The sequence below is a fragment of the Phyllostomus discolor genome, chromosome 3 (assembly GCF_004126475.2).
Source record: "Phyllostomus discolor isolate MPI-MPIP mPhyDis1 chromosome 3, mPhyDis1.pri.v3, whole genome shotgun sequence".
Classification (NCBI taxonomy): Eukaryota; Metazoa; Chordata; class Mammalia; order Chiroptera; family Phyllostomidae; genus Phyllostomus; species Phyllostomus discolor.
In genome coordinates, this window is record NC_040905.2 from 118,075,687 (window position 1) to 118,087,691 (window position 12,005).

General features: G+C 49.7%; 2 protein-coding genes across 5 annotated transcripts; one reads left to right on the forward strand and one right to left on the reverse strand.

The window, feature by feature from the left end:
* Window positions 1–1,019: 1,019 nt before the first annotated feature.
* LOC114508556 (putative protein T-ENOL) lies at window positions 1,020–7,257 on the reverse strand. Of its 4 annotated transcripts, none has more exons than XM_036021262.1 (6): window positions 7,104–7,255; window positions 6,596–6,680; window positions 6,162–6,312; window positions 5,858–5,891; window positions 5,614–5,671; window positions 1,020–1,330 (listed from the first exon to the last, which is right to left on the reverse strand). In XM_036021262.1, the coding sequence occupies exons 2-6, from the start codon at window positions 6,674–6,676 to the stop codon at window positions 1,295–1,297; spliced, it is 360 nt and encodes a 119-aa protein (XP_035877155.1). In that variant the 5' UTR covers window positions 6,677–6,680; window positions 7,104–7,255; the 3' UTR covers window positions 1,020–1,294. The 4 variants fall into 4 exon arrangements, with proteins under 4 accessions (XP_035877155.1, XP_035877156.1, XP_028382311.1 ...); XM_036021263.1 differs by having other exon boundaries at window positions 1,020–1,313; window positions 5,610–5,671; XM_028526510.2 differs by having other exon boundaries at window positions 6,995–7,140.
* On the forward strand, window positions 7,116–11,448 carry CDIPT (CDP-diacylglycerol--inositol 3-phosphatidyltransferase). The gene is made up of 7 exons (XM_028528149.2): window positions 7,116–7,689; window positions 7,795–8,174; window positions 8,269–8,403; window positions 9,095–9,248; window positions 9,711–9,792; window positions 10,183–10,264; window positions 10,397–11,448. The coding sequence occupies exons 2-7, from the start codon at window positions 8,132–8,134 to the stop codon at window positions 10,540–10,542; spliced, it is 642 nt and encodes a 213-aa protein (XP_028383950.1). The 5' UTR covers window positions 7,116–7,689; window positions 7,795–8,131; the 3' UTR covers window positions 10,543–11,448.
* Window positions 11,449–12,005: the final 557 nt, after the last annotated feature.

Genomic DNA, 12,005 nt, shown 5'->3' on the forward strand with positions numbered 1-12,005 from the left:
TCCAGCAGGATGAGATGTCTCGAGGCCCTTCCAGCCGGACATAGCTGACAGCAGCCACCTGTCCCACCTCACTGACTGACCGGGGACAGACACCTGTCGATTTGTTTCACAGCCAGTTCACCCCCTTTTGAGAATTTCGGTATCCATCTAAATATACTCTCCCCCCACACCCCATCTTTTTGGCAATTCAGCATATCTGCTTTGCAGGTCTACCCAGTATTGGTCATATTTTCAGCATTTCTTAAACAAGGAGCTTGTTTCGTATCCTGTCAGTGTCCTTTTCTTCATCTAATCGTGCACACTATAGGAAGTCTATAGACTGTCTAAAGGGTCTCAAGTTAATTGAACTTAATTAAAAATTTATATTTAAATCAGTTTAACATTTAGGTCCCTCAAAAGGATACTAAAATACTCAAAAGGGGGTTGAACTTTAGGAGAACATGAGGCAATTGATCTTGATAATAGTCTAAGTGTTGGGGCGTTTATGCTGTGCCGGGCACTGCACTAATCTGCATGCATTGTTTCCAACCCTCACAAGGACCCTGAAAGGTAAGGACAGTTGTTCCTACTTTCAGATGAGGAAACAGGCTCACAGATTTGAGCTGACTTCCTCAGAAAGCCACAGTAGTGGCCAGACTGGGATATAAATGTAAACTCCACAAAGCCCACTGCACTGCCTTCCGGCCAGTAATGAGCATGTTATGTCCCCACGGGCATGAAACCCCAAAGCTCAGGGGGATACTGCAGTGCTGTTTTTGGTAGCAGGGGCTGCGCCTCAGAAGCAAGACCTGGTCAGATGCCACAGGCCTAGCCTAGCCCTGAAGGTGCTGAAGTTTGGCTAGAAGGCTGGGTGGGGATCCATGAGCTCACCTCTGCCAGCAGGCTGAGGGATGATACCCTGAATTAAAACCACTCCAATAATAAGCCATTCCAATAATATACCCACATCTGGGGGTAAAAGAAAAGGTGACTCCTCCCACATTTCCATGCCAGAAAAGTCACACCAGAGCACTGCCTGGGTTGGAAGAAGGGAAGGATCTCTGCCTCTTTATTAAAGTCTTGGATTTCTGGTGATGTCCTTTCCAGCTTCGAATAGAAAGGGGTCTGATGTTTCCAGAACATTTTGGAGGCTTCAGGGAGGATGCTGCTCATGACCAGGAGTTCCCCACCCCAACACACACACACAAATTGAGGTGATTAATGAGTTGTGAAAGAGGAGCTTTGAGGCTTGTTCTAGAGGGACAGAACGGGGGAGGGCACGAAAGGGCAAGAGCAGCACTAGAGCGCGTTGGGGTCATCCTCCAGATGTCAAGCTGCTAGGCAGAGCTCCCTGGAAAAGAAAAAGAGACCTTGACTCTAGACCCAAGACTCATGTATTTTTTTATCCTTCCATTTTTTTTTTTAAGACATTTATTTTTAGAGAGAAGGGAAGGGAGGAAGAGAGGGAAACTAATGTGTGGTCTCCTCTTGCTCGCCCCCTACTGGGGACCTGGCCTGCAGCCCAGGCATGTGCCTGGACTGGGAATTGCAAGCCAGCATTCAGTGGATTGAGTGCGGGCCTGTGAACCAAAACGTCTTTGCAGGCCAGCACTTAATCACTGAGGCACACTAGGCAGGGCTATCCTTCCATTCATCTATCCATCCAACCCTTACCCCCCACCCATCTATCTATCCACTCACTGTTCTGCTTCTACTCATCATCTATCCACCCACACATCTACTCATCATTCCCCATCCATCTCTCCACTCACTTGTCTGCCCACCTATCCCCCATCCCCATTCATCCCCCACCCACCCATCTCTCTACCATCTAATCCCTTACCCTCCGTCTGAACTCCTTGAAGTCAGGGACTCCATATGGCTCACTTCTATACTCCAGCCCCTAGAGCAGTGCTGGCACATAGGGCTTATTAAATGTTCAATGAATTTATCTATCCCTTTGCCCATCTACCTACCCTCCCCAGTCTATTCATCCATTTCCCCACCCAACATTTTGACCTACAATGCCCTACAATTCAAGGGGCAATTCAAAGATCTGTAAGCTTCCATGTTCTTTCCTGAGGATGAGGAAGGCAAAGGCTCTTGGAACCCCTGAGGGCTGGCAGGTGGATGAGGAGGCATTAGCTCAGGATGAAATCCTCATTTAAGCACCATCAGGAAGGAGAGGTAAACCATTCTATGGGCGGGTAGGGCTCTCACAGGGCATTTTGTCCAAAGCCCCCCTTTGACATACGGGGAAAGGAGAAGCAACTTGTACTATAGGATGACAGCTGTCAGGTGAATAGCAAGTTAGCTATTCAGGCCCAGGGCTTTTTTTGCTATTCAAGCTGCTTCTAACACCAAAGCCCAACTGGGAAAGATCAAATGTCCCAAAGGCACTAGCAAGTCCGTTTCTTTAGGACAAGAACGGTGGCTTGTTGTGGGCTGCATTTGCCTCTGGTCTTGATTGCAAACATTTGAGGCAGCAGCCTCTGTCAGAGACATTACTATCCCCATGGCCTGTGGGACCTGACACATAATAGACACTCAATAAGCACTTGTTGATAGTTCCTCTTCTGCCTTCTTCACGAACCCGCTCTCCTCTGCCAAGCTCTTTAAACCTTTCCTTTAAACCATCCTCAGCACCCTTTCTTTCTCTGCACACCCCCCACCCTGCCCAGGGCAACTGCACACCCTTCAAATGCCACCTCCCTTCTAGATCAGACCTCTCTCAACAGCTCAGACTGCTCCAATGAGTTTGAAGCCATATTTCAAACTGTCTAAAGAGTATTTCCACCTGGAATTTCTACGGGCACATCAAACCCAGTCTGTCCAAAGGTGAGAGGATGCCTTCCATGCTCCATGAAGAATGAGAAGGCTGGCAGGATTGAAAGTGGTGTAAACTGGGGGAGCAATTCTAGACAATGAAGTTGGAGAGACAGTGGGGTAAGGGATCTCATAGGGCCTTGTAAGCCACTGAAGGACATAGGCTTTTACTCAAAATGGAATCACTGTAGAGTTCTAAGCAGAGGCACAACATCAGCAGACTTAGGGTGACCCGAATCAGAACCTGGCAATCATCTGAATCCTGCACTTTTTCCCCCTAACACTTCTAATCAATGACCAAACTCAATTTTCCTGCTTTTTTTTCTTTTAAAATTACAGTTCACATTTGATATTATTTTATATTAGTTTCTAACATTCATAGGGGTTAGACAGTTACATAACTTACAAAGTGATCTCCCTGATAAGTCTAGTACCCACCTGGCACCATGCACACTTATTACAATAGTATTGACTGTATTCCAGATGCTGTGATTTATTTACAGCCCCATGACTATTTTGGGACTACCAATTCGTGCCTCTTAATCCCTTCCTCTTTTTCATCCAGCCCCACAACTCCCATCCTATCTGGCAACCTTCAGTTTGTTCTCTGTATCTGTGAATCTTCTTCTGCTTTGTTTGTTTGTTTATTTTTAATCCTCATCCGAAGACACGTTTCTTGATTTTAAAGATTTTATTTATTTATTTTCAGAGAGAGGGGAAGGGAGGGAGAAATAGAGGAAGAGAAACATTTTGAGAGAAACACTGGTTGCTTGCCTCTCACACCCCCCCCACTAGGGACCTGGCCCACAACCCAGGCGTGTGCCCTGACTGGGAATCAGACTGGTGACCTTTCACTTTGCGGGACGATGCTCAACTAACTGAGCCACACTGGTCAGGGCTGTATGAATTGTTTATAAATTTTGGACATTAACCACTTCTTGGATATTTCATTGGCAAATATCTTCTCCCATTAGGCAGGTTTGTCTTTTTGTTTTGTTGATAGTTTCCTTTGCTATACAAAAACTTTTTAGTTTGATGAAGTCCCATTTGTTTATTTATTTTTTTTGTTTCCCTTGCCTGAAGAGATATAAAAAATATATATATTACTAGCCCTGGCTGGCGTAGCTCAGTGGATTGAGCATGGGCTGCGAACCAGTGTCGCAGGTTCGATTCCCAGTCAGGGTACATGCCTGGGTTGCAGGCCATGACCCCCAGCAACTGCACATTGATGTTTCTCTCTCTCTCTCTTTCTCCCTCCCTTCCCTCTCTAAAAAATAAATAAATAAAATCTTTAAAAAAATATTACTAAAAGCAATGTCAAAGAGTTTGCTGCCTATGTTTTCTTCTAGGAGGTTTTATGGTTGCCTTGATATTTATGTCTTTAATCCATTTTGAATTTATTTTTGGATATGGTATGAAAAAGTCATCGTTTCATTTTTCCTGCATGTATACGTCTAATTTTTCCAACACCGCTTATTGGAGAGACTGCCTTTGCCCCACTGTGTGTTCTTGCCTCCTTTGTCGTATAGTAATCAACCATATAGGCATGGCTTTATTTCTGGGCTATCTATTCTGTTTCATTGATCTATGTGTCTGTTTTATGCCAGTACCATTCTGTTTTGATTACTATAGTTTTGCAGTACAGCTTGATATCTAGTAAAATGTGATAGCACCAACTCTGTTCTTTCTCAAAATTGATGTGGCTATTTAAGTCTTTAATGGTTCCATATAAATTTTTAGGATTATTTGTTCTACTTCTGTGAAAATATCATTGGTATTTTGATAGAGGTTGCACTGAATCTACAGATTGATTTGGGTTGGTCTTTATTTCTTATATCTGCTCTTGCTCTCATTTCTACTATTACTGTGACAATTCAGGACCTAATCATCTCTAGCTTAGTCTCCTGAAATAATTTCTAACTAGCCACCCCACCTCTGGTCTCTCCCCTTTCCAGTTCACTCTCCCCATTGACCACCAGCATGACTAATCTAAAATTCCAACCTCTCTCTCTTTTTTTAAAGATTATATTTATTTATTTTTAGAGAGACAAGAAGGGAGGGATAGAGGGAGAGAAACATCAATGTGGGAGAGACACACTGATTGGTTGCCTCTCACACGCCCCCAAATGGGGACCTGGCCTGCAACCCAGGCCTGTGCCCTGACTGGGAATCAAACCAGTGACCTTTCGCTTCACAGGCTGGTGCTCAATCCACTGAGCCACACCAGCCAGGGCACATTCCAGCCTCTCTTGATCAAAACTCTTCATCAACTCTTCAGCTAGAAAAACATCTATGGATCTTAATAAGGCATACATAAGGATCTTACTTTAGTCCTGGCTGCCTTGCCTGCGTAATTCAGCAGTTAAACTATTCTGGGCCCATCCTCTCCCTGCCCTGAGAATACACACACTCTCTCACACTCATTCTACTGGCACTCACCTCTGTGCCTTTGCTCACACAAGCCCTGCCACTTGGAATACCCCTACTAACTCATTTTTTCCTGGGAAATTGTTTATGTAGATGTCACTTCCTCCAGGAATCTCCATGATTCTTTTGTTTCTGTCCCAGCTGAGGCTGGGACAAGTGCTCTTCGTGCTGTTTCCATTTTCGTCATGGACACTCACCCACAGTACACTGTAACTGGCCATACTTGACTGGCCCCACACTAAACTGGGAGCTCTGCAAGAGCAACAACTGTATCATTCCCTTTGGTGTCCCAGTTCCTAAAACAGGGACTGACATATCATGCAAACTCTACATGTTTGGTTAATACTGAATGACCTTGCCATCCAGGGACCCTGGACATACCTTGTCATGAGGGGAGGGCAGGAGGTATGCCTTGGTGCAGGCATGGTTTCTATCAGAGCTGCAGATGGTGGAAGGAAAGAATAGGGATAAGAACTGAGTTCAAGGGTCAGAGCAGAAGAGAATAGTACTACAACGTCTAAAAATCCCCCTACCCTGCTGAAATGTTGTCACACCCTCACTCTCTCCTCTTATCTCCCCATCTTTCTCCTAGGACAAAGGGCATCTCCCTTGAAGCCTCACTCACCAGGTGTCAGTGCCTCGAGTCTTGGTGAAGATCACTGAAAGTAGAGGCCCCAGAGAGAGAAATTACTATCCTCTAATTACATGGCCAAAAGCATATGTGGCTAGGGAGGAAGGGGCTGAGGTGATCCCCTGCATCAGTGAGGAGTGGGCCCTGGATTAGCAGGTGTGGGGTAGTCTGGTTAAGAGATCAGGGAGTCAGGCACAGATTCTCAGAGGTCAGCTGCAGTTGGGAGGGAGTCAGGAGCTTGAGCAGGAGGCATGGGAGAGTCCCTGGACACAGTGGTGCTGAGGTGGGGGAGAATCACCGTGTTTGGACATCTGAGTTCCTTTGTCTTGCGTCTGCTTTTCCTTGGTCGGCACAGGGTTCTTGTAGAAACCAGCAATAAACAAGGCCTCGTCAGTGAGTTCTGCACTGATCTGGGTCAGAAATTCCTCAGAATGGGATAATGAAGCCTTCTGATAAAGGAAAAGTCAGAAGGGTCAGCCTGGAAACTCCTACATGGGAGTACTGGGTCTAGGGGTTCACAGGCTGCAGGGTATGAGTCTAAGAAGTCTGGTAGTAAAGGGCTGGGCCTTGAGATTTGGCCTAGAAGGCGCTGTAAGTGGGGAGCAAGCCTTTGGAGGCTTCAGGGCCTAGTGCTGAAGGTTATGGGCTAGGTGAGGAGGTCCCAGTGCCCTCAGCCTAAGAGCTGTCTACTTCAGTTTACCTCCACCTTTAGCACTCCCTTTCAATGCTCACCGAACCTCCACCCAAGAATGTTGTAGCTTGGGACAGCTGGCTGCCCTTTTTCTCCTTGTTCCTGGTACGAGTGGATTCCATCCCCCTGGGAACAGTTGGAGCCTTTGTTAGGTCGAGAAACCAGCCTGCTTCCCCCAAACCCTTCTTAACACCATTCCCCAGGCCTAGATTTAAATGAGGGGTCTAGATAAACCATCTTGTCTCAGTTCTCTGGGTGTGGGGCGGGAGGGGGGGGGGACCGGGGGCGGGGAATCGTTGCCTTAAGTACTCCTTGGATGAAGAGTGGGGTGGGAAGTCCCAAAACAATCTCCTCCCCCCACAGGCTCAGGAGGCCTCTGTTTCCTTCCCACCCAAAGAAAGCCCTTCCCAAGACTAGGCAGCCGATTTGCCGCCCCCAACCTGGCAGATGGGTTGAAATCTTGGGCTACTCAGCAGGAGGGGAGGCGGGGAGATCTAGGGGTAGACGGGAAGCTGGAGCTGGGGAGGAAGGTAAGGAAAGAGGGGCAACCTGGGCGGCGTCGCTACCCGTTGCTATAAAACCCTTGTTTGCGAGGATTCCGCAGTCCCGTAGCCAGGAGATAAGAGATTCTAGAACTCAAGGCCGGGAGGGGGGGAGGGGCAGGGGAGCATTTTCCTAGCAAGTCGCACTCGCTCCTCCGGCTTCTTCTCCACCCCGGCTTTGAGGGCTGTGACTCCAGCGCTGGAGGCTGGAGAAATTTGGGAACATCACTTAGGGTGGAGCCTGGGACCTAATTCTCCTACCACTAGGGGCAAGCAAGTAGCAGCCTCGCCCTAGGCCGCCCTTCGTCCTCTCTAGCCATCATCTCTTAGTCCGGGCCTGCTGGAACCAATGAGGCCGGAGCGAGGCGGGGCGGGGAAGAAAGCAATGTGGACTGTACTAAATACCCTGGCCTCGGGCACGCAGAGACTCGGGAGGACGGAACCTTTTCCCCTTATATCTGTCTGGAGGGAGTCACACCCTCCTCGTAAAGAAAAGGAAAGGAAATATATTTTTCTAGGCCTCCTACTCTTTGGACCTCTCCTTCCTTTGCTCGGCGTCGATACTTTGCCCCCTCTCCTCCCTCGGTACTTTGGTACGAGCCCTTGCGAAGGGGCAAAGGGAGGAAAAGGAAGCGGGCAGGTCTTAAAGGGGCCGCAGCCATTTTTTAAAATCCTCTTTTTCCTTTCTCCAAATTTAGAAGTATGAGCGCAGAAGAGTAGGCTCTCGGAAGCTGAGCACCACTGGAGCAGGAGGGACCACAGCTGGAGGCTGTAGCGCCTCCGGAGCGGGCGGAGACGAGGGTCTGCCCATAGGAAGGGCTGGGTGTGCGAGCTCCCTGTGCCCCGCGCACATCAGGGGCTGCTTATGCCCCCGCCAGCAGTGAGCTTTGGTATCTGGGACCAGGCAGGGACTGTGGGGTCTTGCGCGCAGTTGGTGCGGCCGGTGTGCCGGGCCGGAGTGTGACGCCGCGCGGCGGGGCCGAGACAGAGCTGGCACTTCCGGATCCGACCCGGGGCAGTAAGGGCACCGCCACGATGCCAAGCGAAAATATCTTCCTCTTTGTGCCTAACCTAATTGGTGAGTGCTGCCCTCGGCTCCGGGCCGAACGGCTGAGAGAGGGGCTTTGGGCAAGCTCCCTGATCCCTCCCTGTTTGCCCTGTCCCGTCCTAAGGTTATGCCCGGATTGTCTTCGCCATCATTTCCTTCTACTTCATGCCCTGCTGCCCTCTCACGGCCTCCTCTTTCTACCTGCTCAGTGGACTTCTGGACGCTTTCGATGGACATGCTGCTCGAATCCTTAATCAAGGTGACAGACAACTCCTGCCAGCCAGCCTTGAGGCACAGCAACCCACTGCCCCCTTTCCTGCCTCCTCAGGACCTAAGGGTGGGCGGGTACTCTGGAATCGGGGCTCCGTCATTCCCATCTCTAAAGCAGAACTGAGAAGTCCCTTTTTACAACAAAGGGATTTAAGCTAGCTGTTGAAAAGAACTGACAAGACTGGACATGGCAGTGGCAGTGCTGGAGTTCTCTGCATTATTATCCGTTCAGTAGGTGTTTACTGGGTGTCTGCTGTGTGCCAAGCACAGCAATCCCGGCTCCAGAAGTCCTGTAGAGAGGGAGGATGGAGAGAGAAGGAAGATGGCTTCTGGGGGGTTGAATCTGTTCTCCAGGCCCACCTCCAAGACTTCCCCTAAGACTTCAAGTCTCCTTGCTTTGAGACCTTAGTTCTGCGATTGATGAGTTAGTTGTAAACTAACTTTCTCACCCCTCTTCCACTCTCTCTTCATGCTCCCATGCCTCCTCATTTTATGTCATGGTGACCTTGCACGGACCCACACCCTGTGGAGAGCAGTCCATTTTCTTCCCCAGGTAGTGAGTGGTGAACATTTTCCATCTTTTAGACTTCGCATATCAGAGTGATACACCAAATATTGCCCTTGTTGCAGATGCCCTGCTCCCTAACAGCCCCTTCCCAACTAATAACCCCATTTTTCAGGGACTCGGTTTGGGGCCATGCTGGACATGTTGACAGACCGCTGCTCCACCATGTGTCTGCTGGTCAACCTGGCGCTGCTGTACCCTCGCGCCACCCTCCTCTTCCAGCTCAGCATGAGCCTGGATGTGGCCAGCCACTGGCTGCACCTCCACAGGTGTGTGGCTCTGGGGGTGTTGACCGGCTGAAGAAGACACTCTAGTAGGGAGACTATATGGGAGGGTGTCCGGGATGGCTTCAGGCTTCTTGAGAGGTCTCCTTTTCAGCTTGCTTTGTTGAAGGACCATGGGCAAGTCCTCTCTGAGTCAGTTTAAGTCCTATTTATAGTTGAATTAAGCAGTCCCTAAAACTCTTCTGGCTGGATATTTGAGGATTCCAAATAGATAACAGCTCTTGGGAAGGGGCTTGGGGGCTTTTGAATGTGGCATTTGAATCTTGGCTCTGTCCCCAACTAGGTAATTGTGTAACTTTGGGCAAGACAGTGGTCCTCAGCTGGGCTCCAGTTCCTCCTGTGTACAACAGAGGCAGTCCCAGTACCTTCCTTGTGGCGGGTGCTGTGAGGATTACATGGGTGTCAGTGGTAATGAATTCTCATGGACTCCCCTCCTTTCTCCCCAAGTTCTGTGGTCCGAGGCAGTGAAAGTCACAAGACGATCGACCTGTCTGGAAATCCAGTGCTTCGCATCTACTATACCTCCAGAGTGAGTATTTCCTACTCCTTCCTTATTTACTCAGCTAGTGCCAAATCCTGGGCTGTGCCCTGGTCCCAGGTTAGGAGAGGGTACGAGCGCAAAGCGGGAACAACCAGCCCAGGGGAGGAGAGGCCTATAAGCTGAGGTATGAAGGAGGGTGGGATTAGTGGAAGGGCCTGTGTGAGTTGCTCCAGACAGCAAGTAGCTTTTAAAGGGAGAGGTGATATGCTGAGATTGCTCTTCACCCACCTCCCCAACTGCACCCTCACTTCCCCAGTACAGTTCCAGCTCCCTGTCCTCAGAGGGTTTTGGCCCCCCCGTCCTTGTGTGTCTGTGTTGGGGTTGGGGGTACATCCTCCCCACCCTCTTGTTTAAGCAGTGTTTTTGCTGTTTGTGCAGCCTGCCCTGTTCACCATGTGTGCTGGAAATGAGCTCTTCTACTGCCTCCTCTACCTGTTCAGTTTCTCCGAGGGACCTTTAGGTAGGAGATGAGGGGCTGGGTTGGAGGGTGGAAGGGGTTCTGGCCCGCCCAGGGAGATGAAGGCCAAAGACTCATGGGCCCCTCCCCCACCTGTGTCCCATTTTCTCAGTGTTGCTCTTGCTTCTTCCACAGTTGGCTCTGTGGGTCTTTTCCGAATGGGACTGTGGATCACCGCCCCTGTTGCCTTGCTCAAGTCCCTCATCAGTGTCATCCACCTGGTCACAGCCGCCCGCAACTTGGCTGCCCTGGATGCAGCAGATCGTGCAAAGAAGAAGTGACCCTAGAACTTCCCACCTCTGGCTACCCACCTGCCCTGGAGTCTCACTGTGCCGCGCAGCTCCCCTTTCCCTCCTAGGAGGTCCAGGCTTGTGTCTTCCTAACATGTTGTCCAACCCGTTGGGAAGGGGGTCAGCCTCTTTAGTGATGCCATGTTCTCCATAATCCTGAAGACCAGTTCTACCCGTGGACTCCAAATCAGGAAGGATGCTCAGGAGCTCCCACCCACATGGGCAATGCTTCAAGGGGCACCAAGAGGCTTGCCTGAGGACTGGGCATTTTCAGACCTGCTGGCTTGGCCTTGGGGTCTGGCTCAGCCTGAGACTTGAGGGACACTTGCATGAGGGAGATGGGGTAAGGACCAGGTTTCCCAAAAGGCAGGGAATGAGACCTCTGCCTTTGGCCAGAGATAAGCCAGGGGGTCCTGTGGCTGGGAGACAAGGAGGCATCTGGATTCTTCTCCATTACAGTGTCCTCTTTCTAATCTATCCTAGCTCTGAAAGCCTGAATAATAAAGGTAGGGGCTTCACTGTCCTGGACTTGCTTTCCTTTGAAATAGCCTTGGACCGGGGCTGGGTTGAGCTTGGTGAGGAAGGAAGGTCCACCTGGCTGCTTTTCCCTCAGTTGTTTACTGGCTAGCTCCTCTTCTTCATTGCACAGAGACCTCAGAGGGAGGCTCTCCCTGCCACCCAAGACATGCCATGTCCTCTTGCCTGCCTGCTTCCTTTCTTGTATGATGCTGTCACTAGCCGTCTGCATTTATGTGTATGCCCGACATTGTCTACCCCTGCTGGAATGTAAACTCCACGAGGGCACTGACTTTTCTTGTTCCTTCTCTGTCCCTACAATGAAGATTAACTTTAACCTGGGATATCATAGCTGCTTAATAAATACTCACAGGTAGGTCAGTTGGTTTCTCAAGAGCACAGTCCTTATACCACCTGTGGGATATATTTTAAAAACTCAGCTGCTAGGACCTGCGCCAGAGTTGGAATCTGTAGGGGTGGGCCTACAAGTCTGCCACTTTGATAAACTCCAGGTGATAGATTCTTCTTCCTGAGCAGGTTGAAAATGTGTCCCGTACACATTTTTTTGGCATCTCCACATGGTAGACATTGTTCTGGACATTTGTCCCTAACAGCTACTCCTACCATCTGAGCTTTCTCTGCTGGCTGGCACTGGCTTTCTTTTTCAAACTATATTGAGCCCACCACATGCCAGATCCTGTGCTGGGGGTTGTTGCAAACGTTACTCATTTTGTTCTTAGAATAGCTTAGCCAAGAGGCCCTAAAGTCCAGGAGAGCTGAGATTCAGCCAGGATGTGTTGAGCCTCAATCCCTGTCCTAAGCCCAGGATCTGTGGGAACAGGCCACTGCTTCCAGCTGGCCCTCGGCCCTCAGTCCTCGCCAGGGTTTGTCGGGGACCTCCCTGCTGCATTGTCTCCCCTGCTGGCCTGGGAGTAGTA

Coding starts and splice junctions, on each gene's coding strand:
- LOC114508556 (XM_036021262.1), bottom strand. CDS start 6,676: ATGGAATCCACTCGTACCAGGAACAAGGAGAAAAAGGGCAGCCAGCTG. Junction 5,892..6,161: donor AACTCAGATGTCCAAACACG/GTGATTCTCCCC, acceptor CTCTACTTTCAG/TGATCTTCACCAAGACTCGA. Junction 5,672..5,857: donor ACTCGAGGCACTGACACCTG/GTGAGTGAGGCT, acceptor CACCATCTGCAG/CTCTGATAGAAACCATGCCT.
- CDIPT (XM_028528149.2), top strand. CDS start 8,132: ATGCCAAGCGAAAATATCTTCCTCTTTGTGCCTAACCTAATTG. Junction 8,175..8,268: donor CTTTGTGCCTAACCTAATTG/GTGAGTGCTGCC, acceptor TCCCGTCCTAAG/GTTATGCCCGGATTGTCTTC. Junction 10,265..10,396: donor TTTCTCCGAGGGACCTTTAG/GTAGGAGATGAG, acceptor CTTCTTCCACAG/TTGGCTCTGTGGGTCTTTTC.